Here is a 19,506-nt window from a genome sequence, read left to right as displayed (position 1 = left end):
GAGCGGGAGGGGCTGCATCCAAACCCGGGCCTTGCTCACCCGAGGCTGTGCTGCCCTGTCTCAGCCTTGCTCTGTGACCACAAGACACTGTCTTCATGGTCACCGTCACCACTGATGTTCACCAGCCGCTCACTCTCACTCAAGACTGCCCCTGCTAAACCCCAGCTGAGGCTGGAAACTAAGGGGGCTCCCCCGGGCCCTGCCCTGAGCTGAGGAGCGTGTCAGCCGCCACCTAGAGGGCCTGTGTCACAGCGGGTGTTCATGGCCCCGAGACTTGGAGCCAGGATTCAAGATAGCTGGAGCAATCAGAGCCTGGGCTTCCCACTAGCCCTTCTAGAAGGTTCCTCAGTCATTGCTCAGTCCAGCCTCCTGGATTTGACCAAAACCTGGACGCAGTAGGGACTCAACAACAGGGTCATGGGAGCTGGTCAGGGGAGGCACTCTCTCCCCAGCCCAAGATGAGCCCTGGAGACTCAGAAAGTCTCTGACTGGTGAAGGGGCCGGGCTCAGAAACCCCGTCTGAGGCTCCTCCCACATTTTACAGAGATGGTGCCTCTGAGTCACCTTGATGACAGTGGAGGACAGCCACCAGCGCCCGAGGACGCCCCCGAGGTAGGACAGCATGGAGCCTGGCGCCCCCACCTGTCTTGTTCTTTTGATGGTAGACCCGGTGGCCCTGAGAGGGGCTAGGTTTGCCATTTGCCGAGGTTTTGTATATAGTAGGTGCTTAATGAATGCCTGTGACTTTGGGGGAAGGTGGGGGCAGGTGAGATAGCCCTGCTGGGGAGGTTGGGCAGGGCAGGGTTGGAGGGGGCCCTGGAAAGTGGGGTTTTGCAGGCTGTGTAGGAGTTTTCTGGTAGGAGGGCATGCATGGCTTCAGCTAAAATCTCAAACTTGGAGGGTGAGTTTGAGAAGTATGTACAGGAAAAGTAGCATTAGGTGCCAGTTAGGACTTGGGGGCAGGAAGAACACAGCCTGCTCTGAGCTGGGGCAGGACCCTGACCCCTGTTGCCCTCCCCCCACCCCAGAGTCGTGCCCTGGTTGGCCCTTCACGGAGGAAGCCATGTGAGAGCGACTTCGAGACTATCAAACTCATTAGCAATGGGGCCTATGGGTGAGTCCTCGGGCCCCCCGTAGACCCATTTCTCAGATGCCCTTGGGGATGACTGAAGCCCACACAGCCCTGAGTATGTAGACAGAGAAATAGCCAGAGGGAAGTAAAGGCACAGCCCAGCAGGGACATGGCTTGGCAGGGTTCATCCACGATCTTGGTCCTTACTCGCCCCAGAGTAGGGTTCGGGAACTTGGGGGCTGAGCAAGTGATGGCAGTCGTGTGCAGTGAGCATTATTTAAATGCTACTTTGAAAGATTTGCTTTGGTGGAGGTGGTAGGGAGGAATCCCTCATAGCATAAGACTGTCATGTGGGGGAGGGCGGAGGGGGGAATTACAGAGGGGGCTTATGTGTCCATGCTTAAGTGTCAGTACCGCAGTGGGGAGTCTCTGAGTCAGAGAGCTCCATCAGGTGGAAACAGCTTGGGGTTTTCATAGCCCCAGCGTTTACCTTATCTGAGGGTATGCAAAACCGACAGACTCTAAATGGCTAAAAATCTGCTTATTTGAGTTATAATGAACACAATTTGAGTTTGTGCCAGCGAGGCTTCTGAGCTAACGGGTCTCAGTTAGCTGTGAAGAAATAAACAACCTAGGAGCCATCTTTGACTCTTGATATGACACCAGGGAGTGTGGCTTAAACCCTCGGAGTGGCTGCCTGGGGGGAGCGCGCAGGCCGAGGCATGGCATGTGGGGTTCTGGACGCAGGTCATGTCCCGGTGCCTGCCGGAGCTCCGGCAACCCCCACCCCCGCTCCAACCCCACCCCAGGGCCGTCTACCTGGTGCGGCACCGGGAAACAAGGCAGCGTTTTGCCATCAAGAAGATCAACAAGCAGAACCTGATGCTGCGCAACCAGATCCAGCAGGTCTTCGTGGAGCGCGACATCCTCACCTTTGCCGAGAACCCGTTTGTGGTCAGCATGTTCTGCTCGTTCGAGACCCGGCGCCACCTGTGCATGGTCATGGAGTATGTGGAAGGTGTGGTCACGAGGGCTTGCATGCCTCCAGCAATGGGGAGCTCACCCCTTATCCAGGAGACAGTCTAGAGTCTGCTCTGCCCTCCATGGGGTCCCAGTCTGCCTTGGTGAGAGGAAGGGCTCAGTCTGCAGTAGGGGACCCAGCAGTGGGGTTGGAGATGGGGAAGCCCAAAGACGAGTGTGAAGGCAGAACCCTAGGGTATAGGGTAGGGGTAGGATGGACAGCCTAGGCAGAGGGGACTGGTGGGCGGAAGCTTGGAGGCTAGAATAAAAGCAAGCGAGGGCAGGAGGCGTGGGTTGGAAGGACTAGGATGGTTGGAGGCCAGGCTGAGGAGCTGTAGGATCAGGAAAGAATAGTGTCTTCAGGTAATGGCAGGAACAAGCATTTACCAAGGTAGGTGCCAGGCAAGGAGAAGGAGCGTGCATTTAGGCGGCACCAGCTCTGTCCGAGGGAAGGGACCGTGCACTTGGCAAAGCTGCTGCCCTGCCCAGGGCAGATCAGAAAGTCGGTTCTGCACACCCGCCCGCCCCACCAGCTCCCCACCCCAACTCAGGACCGACTAGGGACACTGCAGGAGGTGGGGAGGGCAGGGAGGCACAAGTCTAGGCACAGCTGCAGAGCCAGGCATCTCTGCGAGCATGTCCGCGCTTCTGCAGGTGGTGACTGCGCCACGCTCCTGAAGAACATGGGCCCGCTGCCTGTGGACATGGCCCGCATGTACTTCGCCGAGACGGTGCTGGCCCTGGAATACCTGCACAACTATGGCATCGTCCACCGTGACCTCAAGCCTGACAAGTGAGTGACGGGGCCTCTGGGGGCGGGGCCTCAGAGTGGGTCTGGGGCTGCTCTGAAGCACCTTTATCTGGATCCCGCTGGCATCATGGGGCCCCAGCGGCGAGCAGATAATTAATAGACGCCTGCTGTGTGCACTTATGGAGGTGCTCTGGCAAAGAGGGTGCCCAGACCAGACAGAGGAAAAGACCATGTGCTCAGGGCACTGCTACAATGTAACGGAAGTGAACTTGATTGTCTGAGGCACCAGCTGTTTAGAAAGAGCAGGGCCATGCACTTTGTAAAACCTCATGTGTGAAGAAAGGGACTGTGCACGTCTTGAACATCTGCAGTGTGTTAGTGTAGGGAAGAGACTCTCAGGCTGTTTATTTTATTCTAGCACCTAGTAAGCATCTGTTGAGTGCCAGGTCCTCTGTGAGTGACTAGAAAACAGGAGTGTGAGTGTGAATAACCCCTCAGGCTTTGTAACCCCTCAATAATTTTCAAAGCACTCGCTTCCTGCTTTAATTGAGCACCTTATGTGTGCAGAGGAGAGGGCTGCTCTTATATCAAGTAGCCTCTGGACATCAGGCAGGACATGTGAGCGCTCAGGTACTTGTGTGTGGAGACGTGAACATAAGCATCAAGAGTCTGCATGTTTCAGGACTTACTTTCCTGGTGGCCCAGTGGTGAAGACACGGCACTTCCAGTGCAGGTTACACAGGTTCAGTCGCTGGGTGGGGAGCTAAGATCCCACGTGGCGTGCTGCACAGTGTGGCCCATAATTAATGAATTAAGAGAGTCTGCATGTTTTCAGGCCATCTTTCATTTTGCGAGTGGCCTAGAAAACAAAGCACGTGTTTGGCACTTGCTGTCTACCTTGGGCCTGAGCTGTGACTTTAAGGAGCCCAGATGCCAGTGTAACTGGCTCCTCACACACTGATGACTTTTGAGTTTATAAAGCACATTTTTTGCTGGTGTATATTCACTGGGCACCAGCTGTGTAGAGGTGATCAGAGCACCTCTGCTTAATGACTGTGTTATGAAGCAAGGACTGTGTGTCAGGCCCTGAACACTGCAACTGTCCTTTTATATGAAGTTTTTCTGTTGAGGTCGGCATGGAGTGAACACCTGCTGTATACCAGGACAGGGGTCCTTTTCTCCAACGAAGGTACTTGCCGCGTGGAGTTGTGAACTGGAGCCTCAAGAGCCCTGCATGCTTTCAGGGCATCTTGTAGTTTGCCAGAGGCTTAGAACAGCGGTCCCCAGCATTTTTGGCACCAGGGAACCGTTTCATGGAAAATAATTTTCCCACGGACCAGGGTGGCACAGAATGGTTCTGGGATGATTGCAGTGCGTTACATGTATTATACACTTTATTTCTATTACTATATCAGTTCCACCTCAGGTCATCAGGCATTAGATCCCGGAGGTTGGGGACCCCTGACTTAGGAAACAAGCAGACGTGTAGTTGGCACCTGTTGTATGCCTGGGCCTCCGTGCTGCATGTGCTATCACTGCTTGCTGTGCACCCGTCAGGCCTCTTTGCGCTCATCCTGGACTGGGCTCTTCCAAGCGTTCCCGAGGCAGAATCGGCCCCTCCCGTGCTCACTACCCTTATCTGCAAAACGGGATGGGAAGGGGTCCAGCCCCAGAGGGTTCAGGGAGGGATAGGCCCCCACAATTGGTGCCGGAGAAAAATAATTTTTTCTTTGCAGTCCAGAAAATTTCAAGTACACCCCAAGTTAAGAGAAGGTGCACTCATTTGCTAAGGCTGCCCTAACTAAGGGGTTAAACAACAAGAAATTTATTCTCGGGACTTGCCTGGCTGTCCACTGGTTAAGACTGCGCTTCCACTACAGTGGGCGTGGGTTCAATCCCTTATTAGTGAACTAAGGTCCCACATGCTGCACAGCGTGGCCAAAAATAAATTAATTATTTTAAATTAAAAAAAAAAAATAAATTTATTCTCTCAGTTCTGGAGGCTAGAAGTTCAAGATCAAAGGGTCAGCTCCCTTCGAAGGTACCAGGGAAGGATGTATTCCAGGGGTCTCTCCTGGCTTCTGGTAGTGCCTAGGCTGTGGCGGCATAATTCTAACCTTCGCATGGTGTCCCCCACTGTGTGCAAGTCGGCGTCCAAATCCCCGCTTTTTATAAGGACTCCAGTTCTGTTGGATTAGTGGCCACCTGGTGGCTCCGCAGGTAAAGAGTCTGCCTGCAGTGCAACAGCTGTGGGAGACGCAGGTTCAATCCCTGGGTGAGGAAGATCCCCTGGAGGAGGGCATGGCAACCCACTCCAGTCTTCTTGCCTGGAGGATCCCCTTGGACAGAGGAGCCTGGCGGGCTACAGCCCCTGGGGTCGCAAAGAGCTGGGCACAACTGAGCGACTAAGCGTAGCACCCACAGCGTGCTCCAGAGTGACCTCATCTTAACCAGTGACGCTCGCAGTGACCCCATCCCCAGACAAGGTCACACCACAGTTCCTGGGGGCTAGGAGCTCCGTGTGTGAAGGTGGGGGATACACAGTTCCGTCCATCACGGAAGGAGATGCAGCGCCCCTCCCCCACAGCTCCCACCGGTCATCCAGTCCCACTTCCTCCCAGGCCCCTCGGTCCTCCCCACTCCCTCGGTCCTCCCGGCTGGGCGAGTTGGAGCAAACTCCAGGCATTGTCTCATTTTCTCTGTGACGAGGAAACAGATTCTTAAATACACATGCAGTCAACATTCAAGAAATGAACTTTTTAAAAAAGATTTATTTGTTTATTATTTATTTATTTGGCTGCACTGGTCTTAGTTGCAGTTTGTGGGATCTAGTTCCTTTAGCAGGAATTGAACCTGGGCACCTTGCATTGGGAGCGTGGAGTCTCACCCATCAGACCACCAGGGAAGTCCCGGGAAATGAACGTTTTTGAGGCAGGGACATGCCCATAGGAGCTCAGGAAACATCGCCCCTTAGCAGAGGGCGACCAAAGGTCTGCTACGAGGCCTTGGTTTTTGGAGGGAGTTGGCTTAGCTGGTAGTTACACCAAAGTGTTTCTTCCACAGCTGGTATACACAGTAGTTGCTTAAGAAGCATCATTTAAAAAACCAAAAACCGGCAGAGGCACGGAATGGGCACACAGAATTGTTTCTTTCTAGAGTTGAGGTACCCAACTTTCTCCTGAGACAACTTGGATACAGACAGTGAATTCTCCAGAAATTTATTTATTTATTTTAAAATATTTTTTAAAATAATTTTATTTATTTATTTATTTTGGCTGTGCTGGATCTTGGTTGCTGCGTGGGCTTTGCTCCAGTTGTGGCAAGCGGAGGCTGCTCTCTAGCTGCGGTGCTCAAGCTTGTCCTTGTGGTGGCTCCCTGTTGCGGAGCACAGATTCTAGGGCTCACGGCCTGCAGCAGCTGCGGCTCCTGGGCTTAGCTGCTCCACGTCATGTGAGATCTTCCTGGACCAGGGATCAAACCTGTGTCTCCTGCACTGGCAGGCAGATTCTTTACCACTGAGCCACCAGGGAAGCCCCTGTTTATTTATTTGTCATTTTATTTATTTATTTTTGGCTGTACCATGTGGTATGCGCAATCTCAGCGCCCAGGCCAGGGATTGAACCCATGCCCTTTGCCCTGTGAGCACAGAGTTTTAACCACTGGGCCACTGGGGAAGTCCTGCAGATATTTATTTTTAAATGTGCAGGTGTACCCAGGAGGTGCATGAAAACATGACTTTATAAAGCTGATGCGTGTGATTTTTATCCCTTAAAATATTTATGTATTTAAACTTGCAAGAGAATGTGAACAGCAGCGTACATGATAGGTATGTGATTTTTAAACAACTGGTGCACCCATGAGGGGCTCAAATATTTCTGTATATAGGAGCTGCTAAAGACATGTTCACTTCACAGTAAGTGTTTCCACAATATCTAGTTTGTTAAAAATAATGGCTGTAGGTACAAAAATATGCTGTAGCTCTCCTGCTAGGAGGTATTCAGGAGACATTTCATTGCCCAGTGGGGAAATGCCATGATTCTTAGGAACTTAATTTTTGCACAGCAAAGTATACAGTAGGTGCTCAACAGTAATACCCGATGCACCCGGAAGGCGCACAGAAATGTTTGCCAAATTCGTAATGTTCCCCAAGAACCTCTTGTTTCTTTCTGTAATGTAATCAGGCATAGGACGTGCGTTCTGATCCATGGTGGGGTTGGGCCACCTTGGATGGGATGAAGTTCGTGATGGGGGGGTGGCAGGAGCAGCCAAGTACCCCCCAGCCCTGAGCCCCCACCCACCTGCCCACAGCCTGCTCATCACCTCGCTTGGCCACATCAAGCTCACTGACTTCGGCCTGTCTAAGATTGGGCTCATGAGTATGGCCACCAACCTCTACGAAGGCCACATCGAGAAAGACACCCGGGAGTTCGTGGACAAGCAGGTGGGCAGCGCTGCCTTCCCCTGCCCAAAGCCCAACCGCGGGCCGTGGGGAGACTCTGCAGCATGAGGGAGCATATCAACCATGCCCGTAATTCTGCCCACCCCTCCTTCCCCGGCTGGGAGCCATCCTCCGTTTCCCTGTCCCACCCGGCCCAGGTTTGCGGAACGCCTGAGTACATCGCCCCCGAGGTGATCTTCCGCCAGGGCTACGGGAAGCCAGTGGACTGGTGGGCCATGGGCGTCGTCCTCTATGAATTCCTGGTGGGCTGCGTGCCCTTCTTCGGCGATACCCCCGAGGAACTCTTTGGCCAGGTGGTCAGTGGTGCGTTCCCCACCCCGTAGCCCAGGTTTAATCCCCACTCTGGCTCTGCCTGTGTCGGGGAGGGGAGCAGCCCCATGTGTGGATGGATTGGGCACCTTTGGCATGCCAGGCCCTGGCTGAGCATTGGAGATACAGCCAAGGGCAAGATGGACAGTAAGGGAGATAAATAAGCCAACTAAGGAGGGACTCGCCTTGTGGTCCAGTGGTTAAGACTCCACCTTCCTGTGCGGGGGTGGGGGGGAGGGTTCGATGCCTCTCGGGGAACCAAGATCCTGAATGCCCCCTGGTGTGGCCCCCCCAAAAAAACTGTAGAACAATCAGAGGCAAAAATGCAGAGGAGGAAAAGAAGCAGGAAGGGAGGGCGCGGGGTGGCAGGTGTGGGAGGTTAGTCACTCAGTCATGTCTGACTCTTTTGCGACCCTATGGATTGAAGGGCTCCTCTGTCCATGGGATTTTCCCAGGCAAGAATACTGGAGTAGGTTGCCGTTTCCTCCTCCAGGGCTCTTCCCAAGCCAGGGATTGAACCTCGGTCTCCTGGGTCTCCTGCATTGCAGTTGGGGGAAGCCCCAGGTGTGGGGTAGAGGAGCTGTATTAAAAGAGTCACAGAGAACATTGGGGTGACACGTGAGCAAAGTTTTAAAGGAACAAGAGGGAGCCACAGAGATGGAGGAAAGGAAGGTGCTCAAGGCAGAGAGCATGGCCAGAGCAAAGGCTGTGAGGGACCAAAGCTGGAATGCTGAAGGAGGAGAGCAGGCTGACGGCTTGGAGCGCAGAAAGCAGAAGTGCTAGTAGATGCTAGGAAGCACTAGCCCCGCTTCCTCACTCCCTCCTCTCACTTCAGACGAGATCATGTGGCCAGAGGGAGAGGAGGCCCTCCCAGCCGATGCCCAGGACCTTATCACCAGGCTGCTCCGACAGAGCCCACTCGACCGCCTGGGCACTGGTATGTCGGTGTGGGTGGGCTGGAGGCTGGAGTAAGCACGAGCTCTATTTGAGAGGCTGCATAGAGGAGGGGGACTTGAAGCTGGGGTTTTGAAGGATGCGTATAAGCTCAATAGGAACTTGCATAAGACTTTGAAAGCAGCTGGGTCGAGTGCAGACCGGGGCACTGAGGCTGTGTGTGGGAGCCCACCAGGTCACCATGGGCTGTGTCCTAAGTTCCCCAAGGACCAGCGCAGTGGATCCCACTCTCCAGGTTTCCCCAGCCACCAAAATGGGGATAAAAGGATTATTTAATACTGATGCAGCCACCCAGTATGTGGCCACTACGGATCACTTTCGGGATGAAACTTGGCCACTGGAGAGGACCACGAGGGCTGAGTTCGGGGAACAGGATACATTTGTGCAGTCAGCTCTGCTCCTTGGGGTAGAAACATGTGGAAAGGGGCCCCAGAAGGAATCTCTCCTGAGGTGCTGGTGTTTCTCTGGGTGTCAGGACCTCAGGATCCAGCTGAGGGAAGATCAGGGCCTAGGTTCTAGCCTTAGCTTGATTCCCCTCCGGGCTCTTAAATGATGGCTATTTTCCCCTCCCATCTTTGTGGCTCTGCCCTGGCCAAGTTTGGGTTCATAACCGTCCCGGGGGGCCGTGGGGGTTGCGGACCAGCAGGGCTCAGCCGGCCGTGTCTGCAGGAGGCACCCATGAGGTCAAGCAACACCCGTTCTTCTGGACGCTGGACTGGGCCGGGCTTCTGCGTCACAAGGCCGAGTTCGTGCCGCAGCTTGAAGCAGAGGACGACACCAGCTACTTCGACAGTAAGCGGGGACCCAGGAGACAGGCTCTGCTGTCCCACCCTCTCCGAGGGCGGTAAGGGGTCTCTGCCGGGGTCCCCATCCCAGCTCAATGCCTCGCCCTGGGCCTGGAGCTGCTGACTTCCTGAGCTTTCCAGTACTCTGCGCATGTGTGTGAGAATGCCCCCCCCCCCCCCAGACACCCCTGCTAGGGTTTCCTTTGCACCTGAGCTCAGGTACTGCAGCACCCCCTCGGGTTGCGGGAGGGAACACCAAACTACTTAGGGTGGCAGACCGTTTCCTGGGATCCCCCAGCCGGTTTGGCCTCCTGAGTCTCAGCTGTGACCAGGCATGGAACCTTGCCTGTCACACAGGAGGGTGGGCTGCCTTGCTCAGCTTGGGTGGAGGGGGTCCCCTCAAGCACTTCAGATGGGCTCAGACAAATCTCCCTCTCCCTACATGGGGCTCTGGCCAATCCGAGTAAATGCCCTTGGCTTCCAGCGCCTCCTCCAGAACTGGATGTGTGACCTGGAGCATGTCAGAGGTCCTCTCTGAACATCTGTTTCCTTTTCTGTAAAATGAGGAACATCTTTTATGTTTGAGCTGCGCAGCATTACCCAGCTCTAGGGGACCCATCTCAAGAGTGAGGAAACTGAGACAGGAATTCCCATCCACGGCCCCACAACTTTTAGGGACACACCTGGGATTTATTCCCAGACACTAAATCTGCCAGGGCTTCCCTGATGGCTCACAGGTAGAAAATCCGCCTGCCAATTCAGGAGGTGTCGGTTTGATCCCTGGGTGGGGAAGATCCCCTGGAGGAGGGCACAACAACCCACTCCTGTACTCTTGCCTGGGAAATCCCATGGACAGAGGAGCCTGGCAGGCTACAGTCCATGGGGTCGTAAAGAGTCGGACACGAATGAGCAACTAAATCTGCCGCCCAAGCCTCCTCTGTCTTTAAACGTACCGGGCAGCGTCCCATCTTGGTGCCTGTGCCCTGACAGTGTCTGCCCGCCCGGGAGCCCCCCCACATCACCCCCACAGCCCTGCGTCCACGCCAGGCCTCAGGTGGGCGATGCCTTTCCCCGCTGCAGCCCGCTCGGAACGGTACCGCCACCTGGGCTCTGAAGATGACGAGACTAATGATGAGGAGTCATCTGCAGAGATCCCCCAGTTCTCGTCCTGTTCCCACCGCTTCAGCAAGGTGAGCCTGGGATCCTGGGTGTAGCTGGCACTCAGGAAACAGGGCAAGATGTTTGTTTGGAGTTGTTTTGATTCTTTTGGCTGCGTCAGGTCTGAGTTGCGGCATGTGGAATATTCATTGCAACCTGTGGGCTTTATCTCTAGTTGAGGCGCACAGGCTCAGCAGCTCCAGGGCTTTGCTGCCCTGAGGCATATGGAGGCTTAGTTCCCCGACTTGGGAATCAAATCTATGCCCCCTGCATTGCAAGTCAGATTCTTAACCACTGGACCATCAGGGAAGTCCCTGCTTGGGCTTTTTTTTTTTTAATTTTTGTTTTCATTGCAGTGAAATACATATAACATAAACTATTTTAACTGTTTTAAACTGTACAATCCGGTGACATTTAGTACATTCGCAGTGTTGTGCAACCATCACAACATTTATCTGGTTCCAGAACATTTCCATCATGCCCAAAGGGCAACGTTGTACCTGTCTGCAGTCACTCCTTATTTCCCCCTCCCTCACCCCCACAACCAGTACTCTGCTTTCTGTTTCTGCAGGTAACATTTGCATTTGTAACATCTGCATTTACCTGCTCTGCACATATCACATACATGATATGTGCATGTGACACACATCACGTGTCGCCCAGTCCAGCGTCCAGAAGAACGGGTGCTACTTGACTTAATGGGTGCCTCCTGCAGACGCTGGCTGAGCCCTGCTGGTCCCCACCTGCCACGACTCCGTGGGCCAGTTATGAACCCAAACTTGGCCAGCGCAGAACCACAAAATGGGAGGAGAAAACCAGCCATTGTTTAAGAGCCCCGAGGGGAACCAAGCTAGGGCTAGAACCTAGGCCCTGATCTTCCCTCAGCTGGATCCTAAGATCCCGACACCCGGAGAAACCCCGGCACCTCAGGAGGGATTCCTTCCGGGGCCCATTTCCACATGTTTCTACTCCATACATTCTGTGGGCTTTTGTGTCTGGCTGCTGCTTTTATTTTTAATATTTATTTATTTGGCTATGTGGGCTCTTAGTTGCAATGTGTGGGATCTAGTTCCCTGACCAGGGACCAAATCTGCGCCCCCTGCATTAGGAGCTCAGAGTCTTAGCCACTGGACCTCCAGCCAAGTCCCTGGCTTTTTTTGTTTTGTTTTTTTTTGTGCTTCCCTGCATGGCTGGTAGGATCTTAGATCTCCGACCAGGGATTGAACCCAGCAGCAATGAGAACTCGGAGCCCTAACCACTGAATCACTAGGGAATTGCCTGTTTCTGGCTTCTTAAGACTGATCTACGCGATAGCATGTCAGTACTTCACTCCTTGTTATGGCTGAGTAATATTCCACTTTGTGACTGGACCACAGTTTTGTTTATCCACTCATCAGTTGACGAACCATCTTGTTTTTTTCCACTTTGAGGCAATTGTGAATAGACCTGCCATGCTGGGTGTTATTTTATAGCATCATCAGTTTCACTTAAGTTCCTTCCTTTGTTTATAATTGGATCAAAAAACCTCCACAGTGACTTCCCTGGCAGTGCAGTGGTTAAGACTCCAAGCTTCCACTGCAGGGGGCATGGGTTCAGTCCCTGGTGGGGGAACTAAGAGCCTGCATGCCATGCATCATGACCAAAAAAACCCCCCAAAACCTGCACTGCTTATGGGCCTGGGCCCCACGGGCGGGAAACTTCAGCTGTGGCCCGTTGGTAACCAGGCCTGTCAAGCCTCAGTCTCTCCATCTGTACAGTAGGCTAAAGACACTGTTTCTTTAAAGAAGTGGTGAGAAAGGATTTGAGGAAATGACTCAGAAGCATCGGGCATGTAGGAAGCACTCAACCAAGCCATCCCCCAGGGATGCGGTTGTTGTGACTGTTATTTTTAATTGCTTCCCAGGTCTATAGCAGCTCTGAGTTCCTGGCCGCCCAGCCCACCCCAACCTTTGCTGAACGGAGCTTCAGCGAGGACCGGGAGGAAGGGTGGGAACGCAGCAACGAGGGGGACTACGGGCGGCGGCTGAGCACCACCGAGGTCCGGTAGGTGGGCTGGGGAGTGGAGCCACCAAGCCTAACATTGGAAAGAGCTGCCCAGTGGCCCAGCAGCAAAGGGTCAAGCACATTGGCCAGCCTGTCAGACCCCTGCCAGCCTGGCCTCTATCATCACTCCCTGTGGATTTGCGTTCCTAACCACACTGAAGGTCAAGGCAGCCACGCACCGTCACGCTGGTCGGCTTTTGCTTGCTTCCTCTGCCCAGAATGCCCTTTGCTCCTGCTCACGAAGCCTCGTTCATCTGTCAGGGTCCAGACTCAACACGAATGATCAATGTCTGCTTGAGGAGGGGCATTGGAAGCTGGGTTTTAAAAGATGAATAGGAGTTTTCTGTGCAGTCACAGAGGATGGAGCACTCACTTTGTCTTTACAGATTACCTCTGACTCTAGGCTGAGGGTTAAGATGCAGCCACTAGGGGAGACTGGGTGCTCTGGGGTGAGGGCATCTGGCAAGTGTGACGCAGGCTATTCCCCACTACAGGCTGAAATCCTGCACATCTTCTGGTTCATCTTGCCACTCATCCTCCTCCCAGCCTGAGCGGGGCCCTAGCCCATCTCTCCTGAACACCATCAGCCTGGACACGATGCCCAAGTTTGCCTTCTCATCAGAGGATGAGGGAGCTGGCCCCGGTCCTGTGGGCCCCAAAAGGCCCGTCTTCATTCTGGGGGAGCCCGATGCTCCCCCAGAAGCCACCCCAGTGATACCCAAGCCCTCCAGCCTTTCTGGTAAGTAGAATCCAGGATGGGAGGGATAGTCTTATGGCAAATTTCCCACAGGAGGGACTATTTAAGATGGGTTTTGAAGGATGAGTAGGAGTTCTCCAGAGAGAACAGTCATTGGCTAACAAAGGCCTCAGCCTAGGGATGATACCCTCAGCTTCAGTGGATCATGAGAGAGGAATTGAACTGGGGGGCTCTGAGAGTGGGAGTAGGGATCTAACTGGAGTGAGGGGAAGGCTTTGTGAAGGAGGGGACCTGAAGAATGGAGCTTCCCAGGGAGAGCAGTGCAGGAAGGGTGTGCAAGAAAAGGGAACGGCCTGTGTAACAGCCAGGAGACTGGATTGTGTGCACGACGACCAGGAAGGAAGGGGCTTTGCCTTCTGAGGGCAGAAGGGCCACATGGTAAGCTGGAGGGTGGGGCAGACTAACCCCCGACCCTGTTGTCCCTCGCAGCTGACACTGCCGCCCTCAGCCATGCGCGCCTGCGAAGCAACAGCACCGGTGCACGACACTCCACGCCACGGGCCCTGGATGCTGGCCGGGGCCGCCGCCTTGGGAGCCCGAGGGACTCTGCCCCAGAGAAATCCAGGACCTCCCCCAGCGGAGGCCGCGTGCCCAAGTCAGCCTCAGTGTCCGCCCTGTCACTCATCATCACAGCAGGTAACACCCATGGCCCAGCCTTGTCTTGGCGTGCCTGCCTACGTCCATTTTTAACCACAGGGTGGAGGTAGTTTTGGCCAGAGGTGGCTGGCAGGGGTCCTTCCAGGTGACGTGGGGGCTGCGGTTGAGGGCTGAACCCAGGAGAGGGGAAGCAGCAGGGGAGGGGACTGGCATTCTTGGCAGTGGGCACTGCATGTGCCAAGACTCGAAGGTGTCTGGGGGCATTGCAGCAGCAGCAAAGCTGCCAGAGTGATCAGGGTGGGAATTTCCCTGATGGTCCAGTGATTAAGACTCTGTGCTCCCACTAGAGGGGGCATGGTTCCATCCTTGGTCAGGTCAGGGAACTAAGATCCTATAGGCTGCGTGGTGTGATCAAAAACCAAAAACATTAAACAGCGATCAATGTGGAGGGGGAGGGGAAGGTGGCTTGTGAGAGGCCCCCCAAGGCAGTGACCCCTTCCCTGAACCTTGTCCCTGCAGATGATGGCAGCGGTGGCCCCCTCATGAGCCCCCTGTCCCCACGCTCACTGTCCTCTAACCCATCGTCCCGCGACTCCTCTCCAAGCCGAGACCCTTCCCCTGTGTGTGGCAGCCTGCGGCCCCCCATCGTCATCCACAGCTCAGGCAAGAAGTACGGCTTCAACCTGCGGGCGATCCGCGTCTACATGGGCGACAGTGACGTCTACACTGTGCACCACGTGGTGTGGGTGAGTTGGCCTTGGGATGGGCAGGAACGACCGGACCTGGTTGGAGTCCGGCGCTGCCCTGGTGCGGGGGCTTCCCTTGCGGAGCTGTGTTTGTTAGTCTGGGAAAGCGGAGAAACCAGGCAGTGTGGAAGCATCAGCTTGCTGGGGGCCCAAGGCTGACTCAGCTGGGCTGGGGTCTCTGTCTGTGGGGCCCGGACTACTGACCCCCCCGCTACCCCCACCCCAGAGTGTGGAGGAAGGAAGCCCCGCCCAGGAGGCGGGCCTGCGAGCTGGGGACCTGATCACCCACATCAACGGGGAGTCCGTCCTGGGATTGGTGCACATGGATGTCGTGGAGCTGTTGCTGAAGGTGCAGCCCTTTTCCCCCCACCACTCCCACCCCCCGCCCCCCGCCCCGGCCTCCCCATGGGGCTCCGAGCCCCTACCCCTGGTCCATCCTCAGAGCACCCTGATCTCCGCACCCTGCTCCTATAACCCCCATCCCCTCCTTTGTCTCAGCTGCAGATTCTGTGTGGTTCTCCCCCTCCAACCACAGCATTCCACTTGGGCCCTGCATTCCTCCTCCCCTCTGCTTCCTTCTTCTCTTTTTCTTTCTTCTTTTTTTTTTTTTTTTGACCAAGTGGCATGCGGGATCTTAGTTCCCTGAACAAGGATCACACCCGCACCCCCTGCAGTGGAATTGCAAGTCCTAATCACTGGACAGCCAGGAGAGTCCCGGCTTCCTTCTTTAGCCCCCTTATATCACCCCTCATAGCCACTCTTCCAGGAAGCCCCCTGGGGGCCCCACTCCTGACCCTCCCTCTGGCCCACTTGACCCTGGAAGGTGGTATCTGTGCCATATTTGCCTCTGGTCTCCTCGAGGGCTGAGGCCCAGAGTGAGGCACAAGTGAGGAGGCAGGCCGCTGGTTGGATAGCTCCTGGGACCAGTGGGTGAGTCGGTGGCTCATTGGATGGATGGACAGATGGCACACATCCATCTTTGGCCCAGTGAGTGGGGAGGCCATTAGTTGAAAAATGGGTGGTTAGGATCCAGGGCTTTTGATGGACGAGTAGGTGGGTGGAGGGCTCACTGGCTAGGAAGCACACTGGCGACCCTTCACCATCCTTCCTGCAGAGCGGCAACAAGATCGCCCTTCGGACCACAGCGCTGGAGAACACGTCCATCAAGGTGGGCCCCGCCCGGAAGAACGTGACCAAGGGCCGCATGGCGCGCAGGAGCAAGCGGAGCCGCCGGCGGGAGACGCAGGACCGGTGAGCGGTGGGGGGCTAATGCGGGACGCAGGACCGGTGAGCAGGGGGCCGGCTCCCACGGGGGCTGATGCAGGAAGCAGGACCGGTGAACCCGGTGAGTGGTGGGCCGGCCCCCGTGGGGGCTGATGCTGGACGCAGGACCGGTGAGCAGGGGGCCGGCCCCCGCTGGGGCTGACATGGGATGCACTGCATGCTTGGGCAGTCCTGGCCACAGGGGTGGGACTTGTGAAGAATCTGGGTTTCTAACCCCTAGGCGGAAATCGCTCTTCAAGAAGATCTCAAAACAGTCGTCCGTGCTGCACACCAGCCGCAGCTTCTCCTCCGGCCTCCACCAGTCCCTGTCGTCCAGCGAAAGCCTCCCAGGCTCCCCCACACACAGCCTGTCCCCCAGCCCCACCACACCCTGCCGCAGCCCGGCTCCCGATGCCCCAGCAGGTGGGTGCACCCCCCAGGACCACCCTGGGAAGAAGGGCCACACAGGGCTGCAGTGGTTGGCCCAGGGAGGGGAGCGAACAGAGTTGGAAGGATGGAGTGACATGATGAATGACAGCCTCAAAGGCAGCCTGGGGTGGGCAGGGCAGGTGTAAGGGCAGGGAAGGGTGTGTCCAGCAGAAGGGAACATCATAAGCAAAGGATATCTAGACAAGAGGGATGTGAAAGCTAGAGGAGGCTAGGGAGAGGGGATTGGGGGATGGATCAAGCCAAAGAGCTGAACTTAAATTGGGGGGGAGGGGAGAATAGGGAGCCACAGAGAGTGAGCGAGAGAGGATATGGAAGGATAGTTCTAGAGCAGGAAAGGATGGTGACTTCATCCAACCCTGAGGTTCCCCAGTCTGTGAGAGACAGCCGGAGATGGACACCCCTATTTCCACTGGGTTAACATCAGTCTGGAGGGAGAGAGAGACAGGCTGGGGCAATCCCCAGAGAAGGAAGGTATCCTAGAGGAGAGCCACAGAGCTGCTCTCCCAGGAAGCCCGCCCTGCCTTCTGAGGAACCCACTGCTACCTCTTCCTCTAGCCTACCCTGACCTCAAGGGGCTGGGGGTATCTGGGCCATCTTTGCCCTCCTTAGACTGGACATCCTCTGAGGCTGAGGCCTAGGGGTGGAGAGTGGGTACAGGCAGAGGCAGGGCCCTATTGGATAACTTCTGAACCAGTGGGTAGATGGCTCATGGGATGGACGGATGGACAATGGACAGGTACCTTTAGCCAAGTGATTTGGTGGAACATTTAGATAAGAAGTGGGTGAAAAGGTGCTAGGGCTTTGATGAATGAATAGGAGTTTACCAGATCTAAGCCAAAGGCAGAACCTGTGCAAACAAAGGGAAGACCAGGCCTGATAGGTGACCACATGCCTGGAAGTGATATGGGCTTTGCAGTCAGTCCCAGGGCCCCACCTCAAGGCTGGGACATTGAGACTGGTGGCCTGACCCTCCCCTGTCACCCACAGACACAGCGTCTCCACCCAGCATATCCCCAAGCTCCAGCAGCCCTGCATCTCCAGCTGCCGCTGGCCACACCCGCCCCAGCTCCCTGCACGGCCTGGCCGCCAAGCTCGGGCCACCTCGCCCCAAAGCCGGCCGCCGCAAGTCCACCAGCAGCATCCCGCCCTCCCCACTGGCCTGCCCACCTGTGTCCGCACCCCCACCCCGCTCACCCTCACCCCTGCCAGGGCACCCACCCGTGCCTGCCCGATCCCCAAGGCTGCGCCGAGGCCAGTCAGCTGACAAGCTGGGTACAGGTGAGCGACTGGACGGGGATCTGGGGCGCCGCAGCCGCGGGCCGGACTCTGAGCTGGTGATCATGCGACGGCTGCATCTGTCTGAGCGCCGAGACTCCTTCAAGAAGCAGGAGGCCGTGCAGGAGGTGAGCTTTGATGAGCCACTGGAAGAAGCCACTGGGCCACCCACCTTGGTGCCGCAAATTGCCGTGGAGGGCGCTGAGGCTGTGTCAGGAGCCCTTGGACCCTCTGGGAAAGACTAATCTACCTGGCTTCCCCCTGGCCTGGCAGTCAGTGCATTTTCCGTGGAATGTGTTTTCCATAAACTGACACCCGGATGGAGAGTGAGCCACCAACCTTTGACACCTGAAAGAAGAGAAGCCATCGCGGTTCTTGCCAGAAGGCGTAGACAGTGCCTCCTTCGTGTTTTGGAGCTGGTCAATCAGGGCCCCTAGGGGGAGGAATGGGAGACTAGGGTGGCATTGTAAATAGCGGCAAATCCCTGCAACTAATTTATTACTTTTTATAAGCGATAGTCAGACTGAGTCGCCACCCTTAAGGCGGCTGCCCGGGTCTTGCCCCAGGCACCTGGGACCCATTTGTAAACCCTGCCCACATGGGCTGAGAAGGAAGCACTTTGGACAAGTCAACACGTGTTCGTGTTTTATGGTTTTTCTGTTCTTTTAAAGTTTTTTGTGTGTGTGTTACTCGATCCCATCCCTGACTCAAGACCCATGCATTTGAAGGGATGCAGCCTAGTTTATCAGTCCAGGCCCAGTTTGGATGACTTGGAGAGTCTGTAAACAATTCCCCTCCACCACAAAACAAAGTAGTTCTGATGATGGACTGGATTCTGCAGGCTCCTTCCCACCATCATGGCCTCCATCTCTCGGCCAGCCTTGCTAGAGTCTGCCTCCAGTCCTATAGGCTTAGGGGTTGTGGGAACTGGGGCTTTGATGTATGAGTAGAAGTTCACCAAATATAGACAGAGGAGTCATCCACCTCACAGGCAGACACTGTGCCCCAGGAGGCAGAGGCCTCAAAGGGCACTGCCAGTAGGGGAAGAATGTCCACCCTGGACACAAGGTTTTTTGGTATTTGATGCCTGCCAGGGTGAGAACTTGACCATGATGTGTCTGAAACACCCCTGGGAAGTGCCCTCAGTATGTCAGAGCCTTGCTGGGATGAAATCTGAATAAGAAAATCCAACTGGGGGGCAGTGAGGCCCCAGTTGAAATCTTGGCTTCACTGGCTCCGGGAAAATGGCTTCCCCACTCTGTGCCTCAGTTTCCTTGTGTTTACAAAACTAATACTATATTTATTAAGCACCTACTGTATGCCAAGCGCTTTTACTTGTGGCTTCTCCCTCAGTCAGCCTTGAGAAGGCTGGAGGTAGTGTTGTCCTCCCCATAACTAAGGCCTGGCAAGGGGTGGAGACATGCCCCACGCTTTCCTGGTAAGAGTCATGCAGCCAGCCCCTGTCCTGGGCATTGTCAAGGGAGCTGTGGAGAATCTGTTGTCAGATATAGCAGACTCCAACTCCAACCCTCTCCCCTGAAATGCTGTGTGGCCCACCGGGCATCTCAGAGCCTCCATTTTCATTGGGAAATGGCTGACATGATGGCTGTGTCCCACATGATGAGGGCACTTTGCAGGCTCTGTAGCCCACTCTGCGTTCCTTCCGGAGACACCCACACAGCACTGCCTGGTGTTGGAGCTAGATCAAGGCTGTGCATGACTTTTGCTCCCGCCTTCCATCCTGGAGCTGACAGTGAATAAAAGCTCACATTTACAAAGAGGAGGTCCGATGTCTGGATTTCTGAGGGGCTGAGAAAAGGGTAAGGGAAGAGTGGGGTGGGGGTGGGATGAAAATAGACCCTTGGCT

At 55.3% G+C, this 19,506-nt stretch overlaps 1 protein-coding gene across 9 annotated transcripts in view; it reads left to right on the top strand.

Annotated features, from left to right (window-relative positions):
• MAST3 (microtubule associated serine/threonine kinase 3) overlaps positions 1-19,400 on the top strand; it is a 41,275-nt gene extending 21,875 nt beyond the window's left edge. For all 9 annotated transcript variants that reach the window (XM_065917423.1, XM_065917420.1, XM_065917418.1 and 6 more), the window contains 17 exons: positions 545-612; positions 1,029-1,114; positions 1,882-2,090; positions 2,747-2,885; positions 7,152-7,284; positions 7,440-7,605; positions 8,447-8,548; positions 9,235-9,357; positions 10,431-10,540; positions 12,412-12,551; positions 13,046-13,290; positions 13,738-13,944; positions 14,425-14,651; positions 14,878-15,000; positions 15,766-15,902; positions 16,156-16,337; positions 17,352-19,400. In XM_065917423.1, the coding sequence (XP_065773495.1) occupies positions 545-612; positions 1,029-1,114; positions 1,882-2,090; positions 2,747-2,885; positions 7,152-7,284; positions 7,440-7,605; positions 8,447-8,548; positions 9,235-9,357; positions 10,431-10,540; positions 12,412-12,551; positions 13,046-13,290; positions 13,738-13,944; positions 14,425-14,651; positions 14,878-15,000; positions 15,766-15,902; positions 16,156-16,337; positions 17,352-17,884 (2,930 nt within the window). In that variant the 3' untranslated portion in view covers positions 17,885-19,400. The remainder of the gene's footprint in view (positions 1-544; positions 613-1,028; positions 1,115-1,881; positions 2,091-2,746; positions 2,886-7,151; positions 7,285-7,439; positions 7,606-8,446; positions 8,549-9,234; positions 9,358-10,430; positions 10,541-12,411; positions 12,552-13,045; positions 13,291-13,737; positions 13,945-14,424; positions 14,652-14,877; positions 15,001-15,765; positions 15,903-16,155; positions 16,338-17,351) is intronic.
• The last annotated feature ends 106 nt before the right edge of the window (positions 19,401-19,506 follow it).

The sequence above is a fragment of the Muntiacus reevesi genome, chromosome 1 (genome assembly GCF_963930625.1).
Source record: "Muntiacus reevesi chromosome 1, mMunRee1.1, whole genome shotgun sequence".
NCBI lineage: Eukaryota > Metazoa > Chordata > Mammalia > Artiodactyla > Cervidae > Muntiacus > Muntiacus reevesi.
The sequence above is the reverse complement of the archived record's forward strand: the minus strand, read 5'-3'. Positions and strand labels throughout refer to the sequence as shown.